The sequence below is a fragment of the Cnephaeus nilssonii genome (assembly GCF_951640355.1).
Source record: "Cnephaeus nilssonii genome assembly, chromosome: 8".
In the NCBI taxonomy this organism is placed as follows: Eukaryota; Metazoa; Chordata; class Mammalia; order Chiroptera; family Vespertilionidae; genus Cnephaeus; species Cnephaeus nilssonii.
The window spans coordinates 40322597-40344908 of NC_137079.1; the positions used below are offsets into that span (position 1 = coordinate 40322597).

The following is a 22312-nucleotide window of genomic DNA, read 5'->3' on the forward strand; positions in this document are numbered from 1 at the left end:
TCTCTTGTAGCATATATATGGGTCTTGGATTGGAGCATTTCATCCATTTACATTTAAAGTTATTATGATAGGTTGCCATTTTATTCTTTATAACTATGTTTCTCTTTGTCTTTCTTCTTCTTAAAGAAATCCCTTAAACATTTCTTGTAATACTGGTTTGGTGTTAGTAAGCTCTTTTAGCTTTTTCTTATTTGGGAAGCTCTTTATTTTTCCTTCCATTTTAAATGACAGCCTGGCCTGGTAAAGTGATCTTGGTTGTAGGTCCTTGGTTTTTATCACTTTGAAAATTTCATGCCAATCTCTTCTGGCCTTGAATGTTTCTTTTGAGAAATCAGCTGACAGTTTTACGGGAGCTCCCTTGTAGGTAATTGCCTTTCTCTTGCTGCTCATAAGATTCTCTCTTTGTCTTTAACAATTGGCATTTCAATCATGATAAGTCTTGGTGTGGGCCTCTGGTGTTATCTTGTTTGGGACTATCTGCGCTTCCTGGTCTTGTGTGTCTATTTCCTTCACCAGGTTAGGGAATTTATCAGTCGTTATTTTTTCAAATAGGTCCTCAACCCCTTGCTCTCTCTCGCCTCCTTCTGGTGGGTGCTGCTACATCTGATGTTGTCCCAGATGTTCCTTAAACTATCCTCATTTTTTAAAAAATTATATTTTTCTTTTGCTGCTCTGATTGGATGTTTTCTGCTACCTTGTCTTACAAATCACTGATTCAATCTTCTGCCTTATCTAACCTGCTGCTGATTCCTTGTAGTGTATTTTTCATTTCAGATATTTTAATCTTCATTTTTGACTAGTCCTTTTTTTATGAATTCTTTGTTCTTTTTTATGTTAACTATCTCTTTTTAAGTTCTCACTGAGCTCTATTCTTCCCCTAAATTCCTTGGGCATCCTTATAATCATTGTTTTGAACTCAGTACCTGGTAGCTTGCTTGCCTTCATTCCATTTAGTTCTTTCTCTGAGGATTTCTCCTGTTCTTTCATTTGGGGTGTGTTTATTTGTCTCCCCATTTGGCTGTCTCTCTGTATTTGTTTCTGTGTATTAGGTAGATCTCCTATACCTCCCAGTCTTGGTATAGTGGCCTTATGTAGTAGGTGTATTGTGGGCTCGCTCATTGGCACAGTCTCCCTGATCACCTCAGGTAGGTGTTCCAGAAATGTACCTTGTGTGGGTTATGTGAATCCTTCTGTTATAGCTGAGTCTTGATTGCTGTTGGCCTATCTTTGGATCCTGACTATAAAGATCTACCCCTACCACAGTGTATGTTCTGCTGTGTGGGCTGACCCCACAAAGAGTAATTCACCCCAGAAGGGTCTGATGCCTACTGAAATCTCCCTTAGAGTGTGCTGCTTGTGGAGTTAATTGGGTTGTGCTCTGATGTGGTCTGAATCCCGTTACCAGGTGTGTTGGTTCTAGGGCCTTTTGGGGAGCACTCCGATGCAGGTGATTGTCAGGTGCCGCCTATGACCAGCCCCAGGTTATCTGTTTGGAGCTACAAAGTAATGCACAGTTTGTGGCTGCCTCTGCTGGGCCTGGGAGAATGTAGGAAAAGCTGCGCACCACGGCTGGCTTCTGCCAGCACTGAGCCTGGGCGCAGGTCAGCAAAAGGCCCACGATCCACCTCTGCCTGCCCACTGCCTGTTAGGTTCAGTCACAGAAAGAGCCTTTAGTGGTACGCGGATTGTGAGTTGTGTGTGGTAGGTTCTCAGTGAGCACCCAGGTAAGGCTAATGGTGTTCATCAGATTCAGACATATTTAAGCTCGGTGTCAGAGCTGGGTCAGTTTCAGGCTACCCCAAGGCCAGCCACCACCTGCCAGGTGCATATGGACTTTTGTGGTGAGGCAGGGTCTCAGGGTGAGGCCAGCAGGGTTCGTCAGGCCCATACAGACCAAGATTGGGCTGTGTGAAGGGAGGGCTCTGCGCTGGAATGTGGCACCTGTCAGGCATGCAAGGGGAAAATGGCTCCTGCCCTGGAGCCACACAGTGCAGTCTCTTCTTGAGTCTGACCAGACCTTCCTTCTCCAGAGTCTCCCAGAAGAGCCTGCACTGCTAGTCCAGGCTTGTCACAGTCAGCTGACAACACCGCAGAGCTGGAGGGTGGCAGGGCGGAGCCACCAGGAGTTGAAAAGGTGGGGATAGCGGATTTCCCTCGGTGGGGCTAACGGGTCTCCTGTGGAGGTTTGCGAGGGAAGAGGGAGAGGAAATGGCCCCCACCCCAGGGCCACACAACTCGCTCTCTGACACCCATGAGTTCCCCCTCAAGAGCCCTCCGAGAAAGTGTACACCACAGGCCTAGGAATCTGACTCCTCCTCGAGGCGTGAGCTTGGCAGGGCGGGGCCCCAGGGAGCTGGGAGAGTGAGGCTAGTTGGGTTCTCCAAGCTAACGCGGTATGGAGGGGAGTGCTCAACGCAGAAAAGGTGGCATCTGTGGGAGAACTAAGCACAGGGGCCCTGGCCGCTTCTCCTTCAGCTCTCTCTCTGAAGCCATACAACCCCGTTTTTCCCTGCAGGACTCCAGTCTGCTCCGATTCGCCCTTCCTCTGCTGGAGCCCAGGGTGAGTGGCCACCAAGGAGATGTTGTGTGTCAGCTTTGTAAGAGGGCACCCGGGTTTCTCGGAGACGCCCATCTCTCCCTGGTTGACAGACTCCCAGCTGATCTTCACTCTGGTCTGGTGCTCCCGGCGGGGGAGCCCGGCATGGGGTGGGGACCCACACGCCTCCGGAGGAACCTTTGCAGCTGAGCTGTCCCCCCAGATGCTCAACCATCGTGTGTGGGTGCGGGGCGAATGCGTTTCAGGTCTCCACCTTTCCTACTAGTCTCCATGTGGCTTCTTTTGTAAATCCTCGGGTATAAGGCTTCTGTTCAGCTACTCTTCAGGTGGTTCTTCAGGTTGATGGTTCTAGAATTTAGTTGTAATTCCAGTTTGGACCTGGGAGGAGGTGAGTCTAACTTCCACCTACTCGGCAGCCATCTTGGAGCCTCCTCTGTATTTTCCTCAAATTGTTTTTAGTTCCAGAAAGTCTGTGAGTGTGTGTGTTGTGATGAAATCTTACGTGCTCTTCTTATATTTTACTTCAAGTTTCTGTCTGTCTCTTCCAGCAATTTTCCCCCCTAAATTCATATTACAAATACTGTAGGTGACGGAAGATGATTTGACTTTGAGTGGTGGGCACACAGTGCAATATACAAATCTTATAACTTAGAAATCCACACCTGAAACCTCTATGGTCCTATTAACCAATGTCACCCCAATAAACTTAAAAGGAAATAAAAGGGGGAAAAAAGTACTCTAATGGTTGTTTCTCTCTGGAGGTTCCAGGGAAGAATTCATGTCCATGTTTTCTCCAGATTGTAGGGCCTGTCTGTATTCCTTGACTCGTGGCCCCATCTCTATCTTCAAAACACTCACCCCAACCTCGGTTTCTCTGACTGACTGTCCTGCCTCCCTCTTATAAGGATCTTTGTAATCACGTTGGCCTCATCTGGATAGTCCAAAATATCCCCCCATTTTAAGACTTGTAACTTAATAATATCTCAATATCCCTTTGTCCCTGTAAAATAACATATTCCCAGGTTTCAAGGCTTAGGATATAGACATCTTTGGGGGAGGGTTATTATCCTGTTTATCACATTACTTAAATTGAAGTCATTCTTTGAATGAGGAAAGCAAGACAATGCTTGCCCCGGTGGGACTGTTTTATAGCACTTAACATGTCATCAGCTCTCTATTGTGACACTGGGAGAAGGCTCCCTGACACCTTAGGTTCTCAGCTAAATGGGTTTAGGTTTTCAGCCTCAGCAGTAAAGACACATTTGCCTCCTTCTCTAGCCTTTTCTTTTTTTTTCTGCAGTGGTTTAAAGAATTTTATTGAGAAACTTCTTGGTGTTTTTGATAAGTGTCCACAAAGGACACAAGAAACTATAACTTAAAATTTTTAATTATAAATGTGTTACTTAAGGCAAATATTTGTGAGGAATCATGTGCTGGGCAAGACTGAAATTTTTTACTATTCTACTTGATCACCAATTGCTTCTATAATGATCTCTCTCTCTGACATGAAACATTCTTCCATGAAATGCTTTTCCAGCTTCTTGGAATTCAGGAAGACCAGTAGATTCTTTTGGAGTTACCGTTTCACTCAAGGGTCTATGATGGTTAACATCATGTGTCAACTTGCCTAGGCCAGTTTTCAGATATTTGGTTAAAGGCTAATGTAGATATTGCTTTGAAGTTATTTTCTAGGTGAGAATAACATTTAAATCAGTAGACTTTGAGTAAAGCAGAGTACCCTCCAAAATGTGTGTGGGTCTCATCTAATCAGTTGAAGGTCTTAAGAGAAAAAAAACTGAGATTCCCCAAGAAAGAGGGAATTCTGCTTCCAGATGGCCTCCACATAAGTTTCAAGATCAACTCTTCATGGGTCTCCAGTTTGCTGGCCTGCCTTGCAGATTTTGGATTTGCCAGCACCCCCTCCCTACCCACTCCCAAGACACACACACACACACACACACACACACACACACACACACACGCACACACACTTGTATGAGCCAATCCCTTAAAAATCAATCTGTCTATCCCTCTCTCTATTTATACACACACATTTTATTGATTCCATTTCTCTGTAGAACCCTACTGTTACGGGTCCTTAGATCTTCACAAGCCAAACCCTCTCCAAGGCGTCTCTGATTTTTCTCCAGGATTTGGCCATTGGTCCCATAGCACCTCTCTGACCCAGTGAGGCAAAGTCCTGGGCTGACTCTAAGAGAATGGTGGCAGAGGCCAAGGCTCTCCTCTCACCTTCTAGATTCCCCTAGAGTTGATTGGAGTTGGGAAGGGAGTAGAACATGGGGATATTTAAGACAGCTTTTTCTCAAAATTTTTGTCAGGATTCTTTTTGAAAAAAATATATGTTTTATGGATATATTTTTCTTTTTAGAGATACAGAGGAAGGGAGAGGTAGAGAGAGGGAGAAGCATTGATGAGAGAGAGAAACATCAATCGGCTGCCTCCTGCATGCCCCCTACTGGGGATCAAGCCCATAATCCAGGCATGTACCTTGACCGGGATTCAAACCGGCAGCTTCTGGGTGCGTGGGATGATGCTCAGCCAACTGAGCCACACTGGCCAGGGCTGTCAGGATTATTTTTTAACCTGCTTTTATAGGCCAGAGTTTTGCTAGCTTCCCAGAATTTTACCATTTTCTACTTTGATAACTATGCATCTTATGTCTTTATCCAAGGCATTGATAAATACATAAAATAGATCAAAGCCAAAGATGCATCCCAGAAACCAACTCTTTAGGAGCCTCCTCCCCCTTTTTTTTCATTTAATCCCTCATTTTCCTAAGGCCCTATTTTTAAATAATAAATTTACTTTTGTTCTCATTCTCCTTTGGAGAACTTGGAGGCCTTTTTATCATGGGTTTCAATTTTAAAAAGAGGGGTACCACTTCCCCTTTGCTTTTTAGAAATCAAAGTTTTTCTTCTTAGGGATTACTTATAATATGGTCTGCCAGATCCCCTGCCTTTGTATCTGTCCCTATGGTCTAATGAACTAACATTCTTCCCCCTCCCCCTAGCCCACACACAAGGTCAATGAACAGCTCCCCCCACCCCCACCCACTCCAGCTTTGGGGCCAGCTGTGTCGTTAGCTGCAGGGACTTCAAAGTGTATATCAGTAGATAAGTCCTGATTGAGTTTACCATGTCATGGGTATCCTTACACCTTGGTTCTCCTTCTAGTGGCTGATCACCTCCACACCCTGCCCCACCCCATTTAGTACTCAGTTCCAGTGTCTCTTGACTTCCAAGATTACTTTTGTAGCCCAACAAATGACTGCTGCTTTTATTTATTTTTTTAAAGGTATGCTTTTATTGGTTTTAGAGAGAGAGGAAAGGAGAGTGAGATAGAAACATTGATGAAAGGGAAACATAGATGGGCAGCCTCCTGCATGCCCCCTAGTGGGGATCCAGCTCACAGCCTGGGCATGTGCCCTGACCGGAAATTGAACCAGTGACTCCTTGGTGCATAAGACCATGCTTAACCAACTGAGCTACACTGACCAGAGCAATGACTGCTGCTTTTAGTCAGTCGTGTGGCTGCTAGACGTTACTACCTGTCTGTATTAACCCTCTCCCTGCTGCCATGCCTCAGTGGTCTGCAAACACCAGCATACTACTTTCTGGACTTGGGAAGTGCTGAGCACTGCCCAATTCATTGGCAGCCACAGTCCTCTCACCAGGTGATGCGCTGTCTGACTCTCTCTAAGCATCTGTCTTTGCCCCATGAGTATGTCTAGACTCCAGGTGCAAACCCCTCCTGGACTGTCCTCTCCCATCCCACCCCTTCTAGCCATATGCTCCTGTCTGATAGAAGGGATGTGGAGTTCAGAGACTTCCCAGCAGGGGAGCTCCATGGAGAGGGGGACCTCATTTTGCATGTGCTCAACTATATTGAACTCTGAGATGTTATGGAAAAGAATCTGATTTTGCTCAACCATATTAAACTCTTACTAGTCATAGGGGGAAATAATCTGATTTTCACATTCTCATTTTACTTCCAAAATTATATAATTTTATCAAACTCCTTTTCACAAATGTCTTTTATGTAGCTCATTACCACAAGGTTTTGTTCTCTTATAAAAATGTATCAGAAAGATGTGAGGGTCTGAAACTGTGATGAAAAGCCCATGTTGGCTTGAGCATGTAAGAAGAGTGGACAGGAACATTTTCTCCCAGCTCTCCTAAGACAGCAGCCGTAGAGTCCTCAGCACATTCTTTTTATGGTTTTTGTGACTCATTTCCTCATTTGTAGCACAGAAATACTAATGCAGTGCCAGCCAACCATGAAAGAGTGTAATGAGAATTCTGGTCGTAGAGTAATTAACATTTTATTTCATATACCATTTTGACCTTATGTATTTATATTCTAATACTTTTGGATTTGAATATCTTATATTATTTTTGGCTTTGCTTGCTGTGACTAGAAGCTGTGAACTATATAGACCATGATGGGAAATCACCCTACACAGTACCCCGGACGGCAGCGTCCATAAAAGGCAATGTGCTGGCTCGAGAAATTAAATGATTTCATACCTAACCTGTGATGCTTGTCTCCCCGCTTCTGAAAGCACATTGGCACATCTGAAAGCACATTGGCACATCTGAAAGCACATTGGCACAGAGAGGAGAAAAGTCTCTTTTTTCACATGTTTTCATCTTACAGCTCCTTTTCCAGTTCTCCTAATTGGAGAGACAATTATTTCTACTCAGGCAGATTATTGCTCCTGGAGGAATTCTTCGTGCTCATATAGTGTAGCCTCTCTCCCAATGCAGAAATCCCATCTACAACATTGACAGATGACTTGCCAAGGATTAATTAATTATTTATTTGTTGAGTGCCTACTGTGTGCTTTGACATTGTGCCAGGCCTCATTGACAGACCTTGAGATAAAGATTCAAGTTCAAGTAGTTTATGTGAGAGAGGGTCCCAGGAAACACTGGAATCATGAACATAAGTCAGGGAAGGGATGAAAGGCAACAAAGCGTTCATTATCAAGCAAGTTACCATTGTGGGCGAAGAGAGCTCAATCGTAGGGGGGAACTCTCAAAACCATGGCTCAGAATTAATCCAGCCAAGGGGCAATTCTCCCCTGGTTCAGGGTGCTTTCAGGGTAATTAAATGTGCGGCATTTCTGGTTTCCCCATGCTGGGGCACAGTGTTCCCAAGGCCAGAGAAAGCCTTCAAGTGGAGATTTTCAGGGTCAGCTATAAGCAGCCTTTGGTTTTGGAAATGAATCCAAAAGGAACACCTGCTATACTTCCTGGTAGTAGGAAGAATTAAGTCCCTCTCCCTCTTTTGACCTGAAGGAGGGAATATGACATTCATTCCTTAAATCCAGTAGTATCCAAGGGGAAAGGGGTCCATTTGAACAGGGGAAAAACACTGCAGCAATGGAGGTGGCAAGTTTGAGGGAGTATGTAGAAAACCTGAGTCATAGTGGGGTGAAGATGAACAGTGAGAACAACAGTTCCTGGGGACATCAGGCTACGACTAGTCGCTAGTGGCTCCAATGATGAAATTGTCAGGAATGACATAGAAATGCCAGCCGCCCTGCAGCTGTCTGGCTGAAGTATATAGGTGTTCCTTTAGGGGGAAAAACCTGACACAGAGCCAAACCTGGGTAAAGAGGTTAGAAGGAAATAGGCGAGCTGGGCAGGGCTTCCAGCTCTTCCTCCTGTGGGGAGAGCTAGATGAAAATATGTGTCAGGGAGCCAGGCAGGAGGGCCAGCAGGCCAGGCTAATCTGGGGCATGGAAGGGGCAAGGCTTGGACTGCAACACTTTCACTAGACCTGGCACTGTTTAACACCAGTTATTTAGGGCAATGCAAGGGATGCCAAGCCTGGCTCAAGCCTACCTGCTTGCAGGGAGGAGTAACTAATATTCAGCTGGACTATAGGCTGTTTGGGTTATGAGAGGCGTGAGGGCCGAACCCATTCAAAGTCAAAAATCATTAAGGGGTGCTTCTGGCTGCTGTGGCTGGTGGGATGACTTTCCAAGATAAGAGAGCTTGGAGTGAAGCACTCCAGTTTTTAGGACTTTTTTTTTTTTTTCTGGGTTGGACTGAAATGTACCTCCCTTGAACTTTTCCTTGGTCCTAATGCTGTCGTTTGAAATTCCTTGATCAGTCCAGAAAGTTTTTGTCAATGTAGTGCCTCGCCCATGGCAGCCAATAAAAGCTCCCATTCGGGTAGGTGTTTGTGCTTTGTGAGATATTAGGAAGGTTATGACAAAACCGTGCGGCCAATACCCACTCCCCTAGTTTGGGCGAGACTGCTCCACTCTAGATATTTCCAGGGAAAGCAACTCTGCCATGGACACACGTGGGGCTTTACCGCCGGGCTCCGGTCTCTAATCTACTTGCCATTTCAGGCTCACAGTTCAAGGCGCTGCTCAAACAGCAATGTCCTTCTCCTTTTCCTTTGGTCTGCCGTTATAAGGCCATCACTGGGATTTCTTCTCATTGCGATGCTCATCCTCTTACAGAATTGTAAAGGCACTCAACATTTGTTCAGTTTGACTCTCATTGAAAGAAACATATTTTGCTACCCTGTCAACCTATGGGTCGAGAAGGGCTTTAATTCATTTTATGTTGTCTGAAACTTAAAGCATTAGATTTAAGAATGAATGACAATGATGCACACATATTGGTAAGTCTGCCTGTGGTCACTTCGGCAAATTTGTATAAATGATACTCTTATATCCTAATTAGGATGTGAAACATTGCTCCTTTTATGCATTTATTTTTATTTATTTTTTTCATTGATTTCAGAGAGAGGAAGGGACAGGGAGAGAGAGGTAGAAACATCGATGAGAGAAAAACATTAATCGACTGCCTTCTGCACGCCCCCTACTGGGGATTGACCCCACAACCCAGGCATGTCCCCTGAGCACCTGAGATTGAACCGTCAACCTCCTGGTGCATGGGTTGATGCTCAACCAACTGAGCCACCCTGACTGGGTGAAACATTGCCCCTGTTAAAACTGAATCAAGGCTTTGCTTTGTAGTACCACCCAACTTCTGACAAGAGATAATTAAATAAACCTACAAGTTATAGAAGGGAATTGAAAAGTTTGGCTACAAGACATTGTGTCTTTTGAGCTAAATGTTTTCTTTTTTTTTAATATATTTTATTGATTTTTTACAGAGAGGAAGAGAGAGGGATAGAGAGTTAGAAACATCAATGAGAGAGAAACATCAATCAGCTGCCTCTTGCACACCCCCCACTGGGGATGTGCCCGCAACCAAGGTACATGCCCTTGACCGGAATCGAACCTGGGACCCTTGAGTACGCAGGCTGACGCTCTATCCACTGAGCCAAACCGGTTTCGGCATGAGCTAAATGTTTTCTATTTTAATTACATATTTATGAATTTTTGAGAAATGAAAAAATTGAAACCTAGAAAATTTGCATATACACACAAATCCTCCTTCAACTTTACGTATAAATAAATAAACACTTTCTTTACCTTAATATCATTTCCCTGAATCTGACTGTATGTGTATTTAATGTGACTGTTAGAGTTGCCAAAGAAGGAACGCACGAGGCCGAAAAGAGTGAAGAATTATGAATTTATTAGGTCATCTGGAAAACCAGATGCGTTGAGCCCCAAAATGGTGCCAGCCTCCAAAGACGGGGAGTCAGAGGTTTTTAAAGGACTCTAGGCGGGCTTTTTCTGGGTGGAGAATTCTCTGTGCACATCTGGATTCTGGGAAAGTCCAGAGGGGAGAGATAATGGTCTTAGCAAGTGGAATGTGGTCTAAGCAAGTAGAATGTCCATTGTGAAGCAGCCTAAACGTCAGTTCCCCGGAGAGTAGGTATCGATTCAATTATTTGATCAGACCTAACAGTGACTATATTTTTTTCATAAATGATCTTTTTTCTTTTCCCATTTTTATTGGGAACTCCATTTCCATTCATTTCCAACTTACCAAAGAAGGAACCATTTTTAAAGTTAGGTTAAAATATTTTTTTCCTGTCTCTTGATCCTTCTTAATAACTGACATAAAAGTACGTTATATCCTACTTCAAGAAGAGAGCCTATGTATGGCGAGGAATACATGGGAAGGGGGGGAGTCCTTTGTCATTCTCTATATTCAAAAATATTGAAAATATCAAAACTGAAATTATCCCTATATAGGATTTTGCTTCCTTTGGAGTTGTGTGGATTTATGGTGAAACTTAAATCCTAGAAAAAATATAATGACTGTTTAAAAGGAAAAACAAATGTTTCAAAAACATAAACAGAGTAAACTCTGGTAGATTTATAAATGAGGTCAAAAAGAAGAATATGAAGCATCTGTTGCTAATATGCCTTTAGTACATACAGTAAAAGTTTCCCAATTAAATAGATCTTAACTTTTAAAACTTACTCTCTGAACTTCCCCTGATAGGCAGAAGGGGGAAAGATCAGACATCTCAGCAAACCATTCTTATCTCATCATTTTTTCTGACTCTTTTTGTGTAAGATAAGATTTTTCTTTGACCACAAGGTCAAATACATGTTTAGATTTTCTAAAGCAGGAGTTTAGACTGAGGTTTCTGGGGTTGAGGCCTGGAATGGAGTCATCATAGAGTTGGGGAGAATGTTAAAATGCATCTATTAACCCTAAATGCCTTATAGACATCACTTTCTTAATTTTTCCAAACAATCTTTTAAAACAGGTATTATCCCTATTTTACAGATAAGGAAAAGTGAGTCTTAGCGAGATCAAGCAACTTGCTGGAAGTGGAACTGGAATTCAAGCAGAGGTCAGCCTGTCTCTAAAGCTGAAGTACCAAGTGACTCCCATTTAGTGTTAAACAAGCTGATAGAAATAAAGGTAGAGAAAAGGATAGGAAAATAGAGTTTAAAAAGGGGCCTTTTCCTCAGAGGTGTTAGTGATTGGATTGGGGAGTTAAAAATTTGAAGTAGGACATAGGGTGACAATTGAAGTAAATCATTAGGCTAGGTTTCAATATAAGGCTGGCGTTGGAGTTAGAATTTTATCAAGAGCTTTGAGGTTGGGACAGCCTCTTTATTTGAGACTGAAAGAAAGTTTAGATTCGGAGTGGAATTTGCATTAAACACTGGGAAGGGATTGGCATACAGCCCTGTTAACTAAACTTCCTTGATGACAAGAATCACCTGGGCAATTGTTGGAATACAAATTCGGGGTCTCACTCAGACCTACTGAATGCCCGGCTCCTGGGGAAAGAGATACGGTTCACACAGTTCACAAAGGAACCCAGCATGGAGTCTGATCATCAGGAAAGTAGGGAGAGGCCAGGCATTGGTCACAGCTCAGGCTTCCCATTAGAATCATGTGAAGAGCTCTTTGTAAATACTGATGCCTGGGCCCTACCCCTCAATTAAATCATAATCTCGGGAGGGGATTATGTTTATAAAACTCCCCAGGTGAGTGCTTTCCCTGAAACCATTGGGAAGCCAGGGTTGAAATAGCATATGGTTAGAGATGAAATTAGTTAACTCTCTTTTCTGAATCCATAAAGCTCTTCAACAACCTTTTTATTGGCAATTTTTGCATACTGATTTATTAGTATTTGTATACATGTTTTTACAATAACACTGTAATCTTGAAGGTCAAAGACTTATTAACTGTATCACCCCCATATTTAGCACTGTGATACTGAGTAAATAGATATTGCTCTGTGCGTATAGGCATTCAAAGGACACCCTTGGTAATTCTGCTCAAGGACAAGAAATATACCATGTGCACTACATGCAAATTCACCCAGTGAAAGGCACTTTCCACTCTATTTGTTTTATGAATTATCAAGACTCACTCAATGCTAAGCAGCTTATTCATTGATTGGAGTCTGGGGAGCCTTGGCTGTCCAAGTCGTTATCTTATCCATAAGCCATTCCTGGCACCAACCCTTTCTAAGCAGCTCCTGCCTTGACCTTTCCTGAACGCAGGCTGGCCCTCAGTGGCCTTTGGGACTTCCAATGCTAGATTGTAGGAATTCTTGCAGCTGTGTTCTGGAGCTCTGGGATCCTTCATGGAGCCCTGAGCTGCCACGTATGAGACCAACGTGCTCCAGAGAATAGACAGAGAGTCCCCGAGATTACATGAAAAGCACTTCTAGACAAGAGGAGTGTCAAAAGATTTAAAGGCCTCTTTAATCCAGCAAAGCACATCATTTAAAAAATATCACTATGATTCTCTAGCTATAGTATAAAGAAAAAGAAAAGTTAAACAAGTTTTAATAAACTAATATCTATTTCAATATTTTAATGCCTCAGGTAAAGCACAAAGTAATAGTCAGAAGAAAGAATGTATGTGTCTGAAGAATCACTGGAGAATACAAAACTACAAATGCAGACTCATATGGGTGTGTTTTGCTGGCCAACAGCACAACCCAAATGCCATCCATGGGTAGTGTTGCCTTTGGTGACTTTAGAAGATGATGAACACATTTCTATATAGTTCTAAACAAAATCAAATACAGTACCTCCTGATTTTATACATTAGGTGCATTCCTGGAAAATTCAGTATATTTTAAAATAGTATAAAAATGCCTTGTGCTTAGGAATTCTGGTCCTAGGTAAGATGGAGAAAGCATATTCTACCCTGTCTCTCACTGAATGCAGCTATGAAATCTGTGTGGAGCAGTTATTTGAGGACTCTGAAAAGTAAATGGAGCAGATGGATTGAGAAAGAAGACCAGAATTTGTACTACCAATAAACTGGAAGTGAATTTCCTATTTTTGGCCCTTCCTGTATCTTCCATACCTGGATTTCAGGCAGTCTGAAAGCTGGAAGTGGATCCCAGTCATGGACTTCAAGAGCTTTCCTGGTTGAAGTGACTGGAAAGGGAACTCCTAATCATCAGAATTTGGCAGAAGCTCCCCTCCCCTCCCCTCCCCTCCCCTCCCCTCCCCTTCCCTCCCCTCCCCTCCCCTCCCCTCCCCTTCCCTCCCCTCCCCTTCCCTCCCCTCACCTTCCCTCCCCTTACCTCCTCTCCTCTCCTCTCCCCTCCTCTCCTCCCTTCTCTTTCCCCCTCCCCTCTCTTCCTCTCCTCTCCTCTCCTCTCCTCTCCTCTCCTCTCCTCTCCTCTCCTCTCCTCTCTTTCCCCTCCCCTCCTCTCCCCTCCTCTCCTCCCCTTCCATCCCCTCCACTCCCCTCTCCTCCCCTCCCCTCCCCTTTCCTTCCTAAACTTCCTTTTTAATCACAGGAGCTGTGATCTCAATAGGGGGTACAAGTTTCCAATGTTTTTTCTCTCTCTGTCCTCCCACCTCTTGGTCCTGGGCATGGACACTGTTCTGAGAAGTGTGCAGCAGACTTGGGGCAAATATTTTTAAATAACATATTGAACAAAGGATTTATATCCAGAATATGTAAAGAACTTTCAAAACACAACAGTAAGGAAACAACCCAACTTGAAAATGCACAAGAGACTTGAACAAGTCATTAAAAAGGATATATGCAGATGGTAAAAAAGTATATGAAAAAGTGTTTAAAGTCATTAGCCATTAGAATAATGTTCCCCATTTTATAGAGAAAGCATTCAGTCTTCTACCATTAAGCATAATGTTAGATGGAAGTATTTTGTAGATATTCTTTACAAGTTGAGGAGGTTTCCTTCTATTTCTATTTTTCTGAGAGTGTTTTTAAAAATCATGAATAGGTGTTGAATTTTGTCACTTTCTTGTGTTAGTTGGTGTTATCATTTGATTTTTTCTTTATTTTGTTAATATGACAAATTATATTGATAATTTTTTAAATATTGAACCAGTCTTACACTCCTATAATAAACCTCTTGGTCATGGTGGCTAAGTCTTTTCATACCATGTTAAATGATCTTTGCTATTATTCTTAAATGTTTCTTACACCTATATTCATGAGGGATAGTGGTCTTTAGTTTTCTTTTTGGAATGTCTTTGTCCTTATGACAATACCACACAGTCTTGTTTGGCATAAGGACAGACAAGCACATTACAAAAAAAAAAAAAATCTTGTAACTTCCTAGTAAGTTTTGAAATAAAAAAACGTGAGTTCTTTAACTTTGTTGTTTTCAAGATTATTTTAGATATTTTGGGGCCGTTGAATTTCCCTATGACATTAGAATCAGCTTTTCAATTTCTGAAAAAACAGTAATTGGAATTTAGATAGGTATTGTGTTGAATCTGCAGGGTCACTTATTTTTGTAAGGCCCATAAATTCAGAATGATTTTTAGATTTTGAAATTTTTGAAACGCTACTAGAAGAATAGTATTTTATGTCAAGTGAAAATTATATACAATTCAAATTTACAAGTGTATAAAGTGTTATTGGAACAGAGTTATGCTCATTAATTAGCATTTGTCTATGGCTGTTTTAGCAATACAATGACAGAGTTGCAACAGAGACCATATGGTCCACAAATCGTAAAATATTTACTACCTGGTCCTTTACAAGAAAAGTTATATTACAGCAAAGACTGAATAAATTGTTGCCTGAAGATTCCAGAAAAATCAATCCTAGGACTATGACCATGGGATGGAATTTCCCATTCCTATTCCAAGGGGTTTTCTTGAGCTATGTTTAGACCTGATGATACTTGGTCTTTAATTTTTTTTTTTTCTTCCTGTGGTATGTAAAAGCAGACGGAGAGAGGCATGGACTATATGCAAAAAAGGAGAAAGGTGACACGATGAAAGATGAGCCCTGGCTGGTGTTTCTCAGTGGTTAGAGTGTTGGCCTGCACACCCAAGTGTCACTGGTTTGGTCAAGGGCACATACCTGGGTTGGAGGTTCAATCCCTGGCCTGGATCAGGCATGTGTGGAAGGCAATCAGTTGATGAGTCTGTCACCTCTCTCTCTCTTTCTCCCTTCCCTTCCATGCTCTCTAAAAATGAATGGAAAAATATCCTCAGGTAAGGATTAACAACAAAAGATGAACACTGTGGACATTAATAGAGCAATATAGAATTCATGTTAGAATTGGAGGAACCTTAGCTATCCTCTCAATTTTACAGTTGAGGACAATGTGACTTAGGAAGTCTTTTCCCAAATTATATTATCTGATTTCCAGTCTTATAGCCTTTTGACTATCTTGTCTATCTTAAGACAGTTATATAAAATACATACTTATAGTCTAATGGATGCTATTCTATTAATTTCTAATTAGTTCACATTAGTAAAAATAAGTTTATTCATCTTTCTCCGGCAACTGTTCAGGGCCTCAACTCAGCAGACTTGATGTTGAAGCTTAACAAGAGAGCAGGGGTGGACCTAGAGAGAATTATGTTAAGTGAAATAAGTCAGTCAGAGAAAGACAAATACTTTATAATTTCACCTACCAAAATAAACAAATAGACAAAATTGAAACAGACTCATAGACACAGATAACAGATTGATGTTTGCCAGAGGGGAGGATTTGGGGACTGGGTGAAAAAGGTAAAGGAATTAAAAAGTGAAAATTGGTAGTTAAAAAATAGCCACAGGGATATAAAGCACAGTATAAGGAATATAGTCAATAATATTGTACCTGAGGGAGAGAGAGGGGTTGGGGGAGGTAGAAGAGGGTAAAGTAGGGATAAATGGTGATGGAAGGAGACAACTTGGGGTAGTGAACACACAATACAATATACAGATGATGTATTATAGAATCATACAATGTCACCCCAATACATTCAATTAAAAATAAATACATTGTGAAGCCATGGCCCGTGTGGCCTCGGGTTCAAAGACTTGGAGAAAGGGCTGACGTGCAAATTAATACACAAGACAAGAAATATAAATTTGGAAATTATGGGGGAAGCCAGTTGTGAGCTTGGTACAAGGGACCACGTTCCACTGAATCTCCGTTCCCATCTGCTTTTATTTACTAGAATACACAATTGCCTTTCAGGAATGCAAACAGATATATCAATGGTAATGTTTAGTAAACAGTAAGATTATCAGGTTGGGGGAGTTTGCTTTAGGCCATTGAGACATTAGCAGTCAGTAATAAAATGCAGATATTCATCCCTGTGAATATCAAAAAGCCCCATTCAGCCTTCTGACCGGACTTCTCACATTTATATTAATTACTGTTGATCTTGGTTCCCAGCAATCCTATATAATAAAAGGCTAATATGCAAATCAACTGAACAGCAGAACGACTGGTCACTATGACATGCATTGACCACCAAGGGGCAGATTCCCAATGAGGGCTCATGTCTGGCCAGCACAGTGGCGGTGGTGGGAGCCTTTCCCGCCTCCGCAGCAGCGCTAAGGTTGTCCAACTGCAGGAGGGTGCAGGCTGGGCTAAGGGACCCCCAGAGTGCACGGATTTCGTGTACCGGGCCTCTAGTACATAAATAAATGAATACTATTGTAACACCTATGTATGGTGCCAGGTGGGTACTGGAAATACTGGGGAGAGACACTTTGTAAAGTATATGATTGTCTAACTACTATGCTGTAGACCTGAAACAAATACAAAATAATATTGAATGTAAACTATAATTGACTAACAATATAAAAAAAGAAAAGAAAATGAAAACAGCATACCAGAATTTGTAGGATGCTGTTAAAGCATGCTTGGGGAAATTTATAGCACTACACACCTACGTTAGAAAAGGAGAATGGTCTCAAGTCAATGATCTCAGCTTTCATCTTAAGAAAATGGACAAATAAGAGCAAAGTAAACTTAACCTAAGAGAGGAAAGAAAATAACAAAGATCAGATCAAACATAAGTGAAATTTGATACAACAACAATAACAACTAAAACAACAGAGGAAAAGTCAATGAAGTCAAATACTGCTGGCTCTTTGAGAGAATCAATAAAATTAGTAAACATCTAGCGAGACTTATCAGGGAAAAAGAGAGAAAATACAAACGCCTCATAATAGGAATGAAGAAAGTTATATCACTACAAATTCTATTGATTCTAACAGGATAATACATATTATAAACAAATGTATGTCCATAAATTCGACAACTTAGACACAAATGACCAAAACCCCACCAATTATTAGATTGAAACCTTCATGAAGTTCACTGAAGTATCTAAGCTTTGGTTTCTCTGTCTGCAAAATGGTAGAATAGTTGTGAGCAGAAAATGCACATCAAATTCTTAGCTGCTGTTATTATTATTATCATCATCATCAAGATGATATTAGAAAGAAACAATGTGATCCACAATCAGCTACTGTAGGAACCAGTTGATTTGGTAAACCACTGCCTTTGGATCCTGATCTTGTTCAGTCTTATCTTTTTATTTTAAAAATTCTCCTGCTCACTAGAGACTACTTACTGGTGCCTTGTGCATTGAAAAGCTGACCAGCTCTAGCCTCCTTGGCTCAGCGGATAGAGCGGCAGCCTGCAGACTGAGAGGTCCCAAGTTCGATTTCAGTCGAGGGCACATGCCTGGGTTGCCCGCTCCATCCCCAGTAGGGGGCGTGCAGGAGGCAGCCGACCAACGATTCTCTCTCATCACTGATGTTTCTATCTCTCCTTTCCTCTTTGAAATCAATAAAAACATATTTAACAACAACAAAAAAAGCTGACCAATCATTATCAATAAATTGTTCTGATAAAAAATTAAAACAATAAATAAAAGTACAAAAAATTTTTAAAATAAGAGTTCTATGAGCAGGCTACTGTTTGAAATGATCACTTCGTAGTATTGAGAGTGTAATTCTATTTTACATATGCTAAAAGCTGTAATTATGAGGTGCTGATGATGCACCTGACAGTTTGAATGTCAACTCATTTTAGAGGCTCATGCTCCTGAATCTTCAGCTCACTCATATGATACACGGAAAGGCAAAGAGGGTCCGAAAAGATACACGGAAAGGCAAAGAGGGTCCGAAAATTGAGATCATATTTGGGGCATTCTAAGTTGTATTGTTATTTTCATTGGTCAAAATAGATTCTCTTCGTGTGAACTAAAGGGGCGGCGTGCGGGGTACGGGGTTGTATTTCCATTGACTGTCACCCACTGACCCGCTCTCACGGGCAACATTGGCCACCGCAGCTCTGGCTCAGTGTAGACCTGAGCTGAGACTCTGCACCCTGGGAGGCTGAGAGGAATCTGGCAGCAGCCAAAGGAAGGCCTGAGAAGGAGAAACATTTCCATCAGGTTAATGAAATCTGTCAGCAGCCGCAGGGCTCCAGAGCATGATTTCCCACAATGCAAGAGGAGTGGAAAGGCAGCCAGCAAGAGGAGGAGGAGGGATAGGAAGAAAGGAAGTCTTCATTAAACCCAATTATAGCAGGAGTAGGAGGAGTTTGACAGGAGCTAGTCATGAAACAAAGGAAAATTAACCTATGGTTCAACAATTAGCAAACTGATGGACATTATTTCTAGGGTACAGCCCTATTGGGGCTGGAGGCAGAAGCGGGTTTGCCTAATCTTTAGGGCCCCGGTGTGCATTGCTCTTTCCAATACGTTGGAAGGGGCCCTAGTCATGTACTCATATGGTCTTACATTTTTTAAAATTTATGGAATCAGGGTATTTTAACTGCAGTCTTTTAAGCCCACAGTGTCTTTCCATCTCGATTTCCTTCATGGACAGTTTTGAGATTTGCTAAAGGAAAGTTAAGTTGGGTATATACCATATTAACTGCAATTTAGAAAAATGTTTTGGAACATTTCAATGAAATAATGAGAAACTATAAACTATTTAAATGTACATAAAGGTAGCTTATTTTCCATTTCTTAAAATTAATGGAAACACAACAGTTAAGAGGAGTGATGAAGTCAATAGAAGGTTTATGGGATCAGAAGGAAAACATAACACAAAACTTTCAGATCCTGCTAAAACCAATCATTCACTATGAGGAAAGGGACATTCTATGAGGAGAAATAGATGGTATTTGGATTGTTTGAAATCCGATTAAATGAAGAACTGTGAATTATAATCACTAACTGGAAAAGAATTTTAAGTTCTTATGAATTAAACAGGAAATATTGACATTGATAAGAACATAAAACTCTTAATACTCCAATACAATGAGGACGTTGATGACAAACTAGCTATTGAATACGGCCAGTTGGAAGACATTGACAACAATCTTTAAAATACACTGAAATGTTACAGCTCTTTTATGAAAGAAACTTCTTACTTCTTGGAAATTTGACAAAATCCAAGAGAGTTACAAGACATTACTAACAACTTATTGCAAAGCTAAAAGAAACTGTTCTAAGTTATCAATAATAAAAATTCAATTAAGGATGCTTAAGAAAGACTGAATTTTCTTTCTATTCCTTCTTTTAAAAATATTACAAAATCATTGTCTTGAGACTATCAGGGTGTATGCAGACAAAAATTGAAGGGAAAAAAAGCATTTTATAGATGCATAAGGACATTAATTAGAAATACTTAGTTTTCTGGATTTTGTGATATTTATGGTATCTAGTAGCTTTTAATAAATTGTAATTTGTGTAATTTCTCTTATTCTAAATATGTACTTTTGTATCCAATTTAATATTTATAATTTTGTATTTTTTCTCTAAAAAGGGTCCCTTGAAAGTTTAAAAGTTTCATATATATTTTTAAATTGTGGTAAAATATACATAACAAATTTTACCATCTTACCCATTTTTTAATGTACAGTTCAGTGGCATTAAGCACATTCACATATTGTATAACCATCACCACCATCCATCTCCAGAACTCTTTTCAACATCCCAAACTGAAGCGCTCTACCATTAAACTCTAACTCCTCCCTATTCCTTATTCACCCAGCTCCTTGCAATCACCATTCTACTATCTCCATGACTACTCTACATATCTCATAACCTGGAATTATACAATATTTGTCTTTTTGTGATTGGCTTATTTCACTTAAAATAATGTCCTCAAAGTCCATCCATGTTATTGCATGTGTCCGATTTCTTTCTTTTTTAAGGCTGCATGATATTCCATTGTATGTATAGAATACATTCTGCTTACTCATTCACCTATCATTGGACACTTGGGTTGTTTCCACCTCTGGGCTACTGTGAATAATACTGATAGGAACATGGGTGTACAAGTATCTCTTTGAAACCCTGCTTTCAATTCTTTTGTATATATACCAAGATGTGGAACTGCTAGATCATATAGTAGTTCAACTTTTAATTTTTCAAGGCCCCACCATACTTTTTTTTCACAGCAACTGCACTACTCTCACCAACAGTACACAGATTCCAATTTCTTCACATCCTTCCCAACACTTGCTATTTCCTGGATTTTTTTTTTTGTGCAGGGAAGAAGAGGAGGTGCCATTTTAATGGATGTGAAACCTTAATATATTTTTAAGATATGGCTGGGGATTTGGTTTTGCTTGGCAAGCACACAGTATTGCTTAATCAATTCCCCTCTTCTTATTTATTTACTAGAGGCCCGGTGCACGAAATTTGTGCACGAGGGTGGGGGGTGGGGGGAGTGTCCCTCGGCCCAGCCTGCACCCTCTCCAATCTGGGACCCCTTGAGGTATATCCGACTGCCCATTTAGGCCCGATCCCAGTAGGATCGGGCCTAAATGGGCAGTCAGACATCCCTCTCACAATCCAGGACTGCTGGCTCTCAACTGCTCGTCTGCCTGCCTTCTTGATTGCCCCTAACCGCTTCTGCCTGCCAGCCTGATCACCCCCTAACCACTCCCCTGCCAGCCTGATTGATGCCTAACTGCTCCCCTGCCAGCCTGTTTGCCCCTAACTGCCCTCCCCTGCAGGCCTAGTCACCCCTAACTGCCCTTCCCTGCAGGCCCGGTCACCCCCAACTTCCCTCCTCTATTGGCCTGGTCACCCCTAACTGCCCTCCCCTGCTGGCCATCTTGTGGTGGCCATCTTGTGTCCACATGGGGGCAGGATATTTGATCACATGGGGGCAGCCATCTTGTGTGTTGGAGTGATGGTCAATCTGCATATTACTCTTTTCTTAGATAGGATAGAGGCTTGGTGCACAGTTGGGGGCTGGCTGGTTTGCCCTGAAGGGTGTCCCGGATCAGGGTGTGTGTTCCCTTGGGGTGTGGGGCAGCCTGGTTGAGGGGCCTGTGGTGGATTGCAGGCTGGCCACGCCCCCCAGCGACCCAAGTGGAGGCCCTGGTATCTGGGATTTATTTATCTTCTACAATTGAAATTTTGTAGCCTGCAGCAGAGCCAAGCCTTCTGCTCGCTCCGTGGCGGCAGCCATTTCTGTTGGGATTTATTTATCTTCTATAATTGAAACTTTGTAGCCTTAAGTGGAGGCCTGGGCCGGCCAGGGAAGGTGGAAAGCTTGGCTTCCTCCATCTCCAGGGGCAACCCTAGCCTCCTGCTCTCTCCAGCTCCATGGCTGCCGCTATTTTTGTTGGGATTTATTTATCTTCTATCATTGAAACTTTGTAGCATTGAGTAGAGGCCTGGGCTGGCAAGGGCAGGTGGAAAGATTGGCTTCCTCCATTGCTGGGGAAACCCAAGCCTCCCTCCTGCTCTCTGTGGCCGCAGCCATCTTGGTTGGGTTTATTTGCATATTCGCTCCTGATTGGATGGTGGGCGTGGCTGGTGGGTGTGGCGGATGTACAGTCAATTTGCATATTACTCTTTTATTAGATAGGATTGATTTGAGAGAAAAAGAGAGAAACATCGATTTGTTGTTCCACTTGTTTACTAGTATGCACTCATTGGTTGTTTTTTGTGTGTGCCCTGAAAGGGATTGAGCCTGCAATCTTAGCACATCTGGTCATGCTCTAACTAACTGCTACCTGGCCAGGGCCTCAATTCTTCTCTTCATGACTACTTCCATGGTCACAGTTAGAACACAGCTCAGTAATGTATTTCAGTATTGCTGCTCAGGATTT

The 22312-nt window shown here is 41.9% G+C and overlaps 1 protein-coding gene across 1 annotated transcript in view; it reads left to right on the top strand.

Annotated features, from left to right (window-relative positions):
• The first annotated feature begins 2380 nt into the window (after positions 1-2380).
• Positions 2381-22312, top strand: part of DOCK9 (dedicator of cytokinesis 9) — a 286418-nt gene continuing 266486 nt past the window's right edge. The window contains exon 1 of the mRNA XM_079779188.1: positions 2381-2560. Within this exon, the coding sequence (XP_079635314.1) occupies positions 2396-2560 (165 nt within the window). The 5' untranslated portion in view covers positions 2381-2395. The remainder of the gene's footprint in view (positions 2561-22312) is intronic.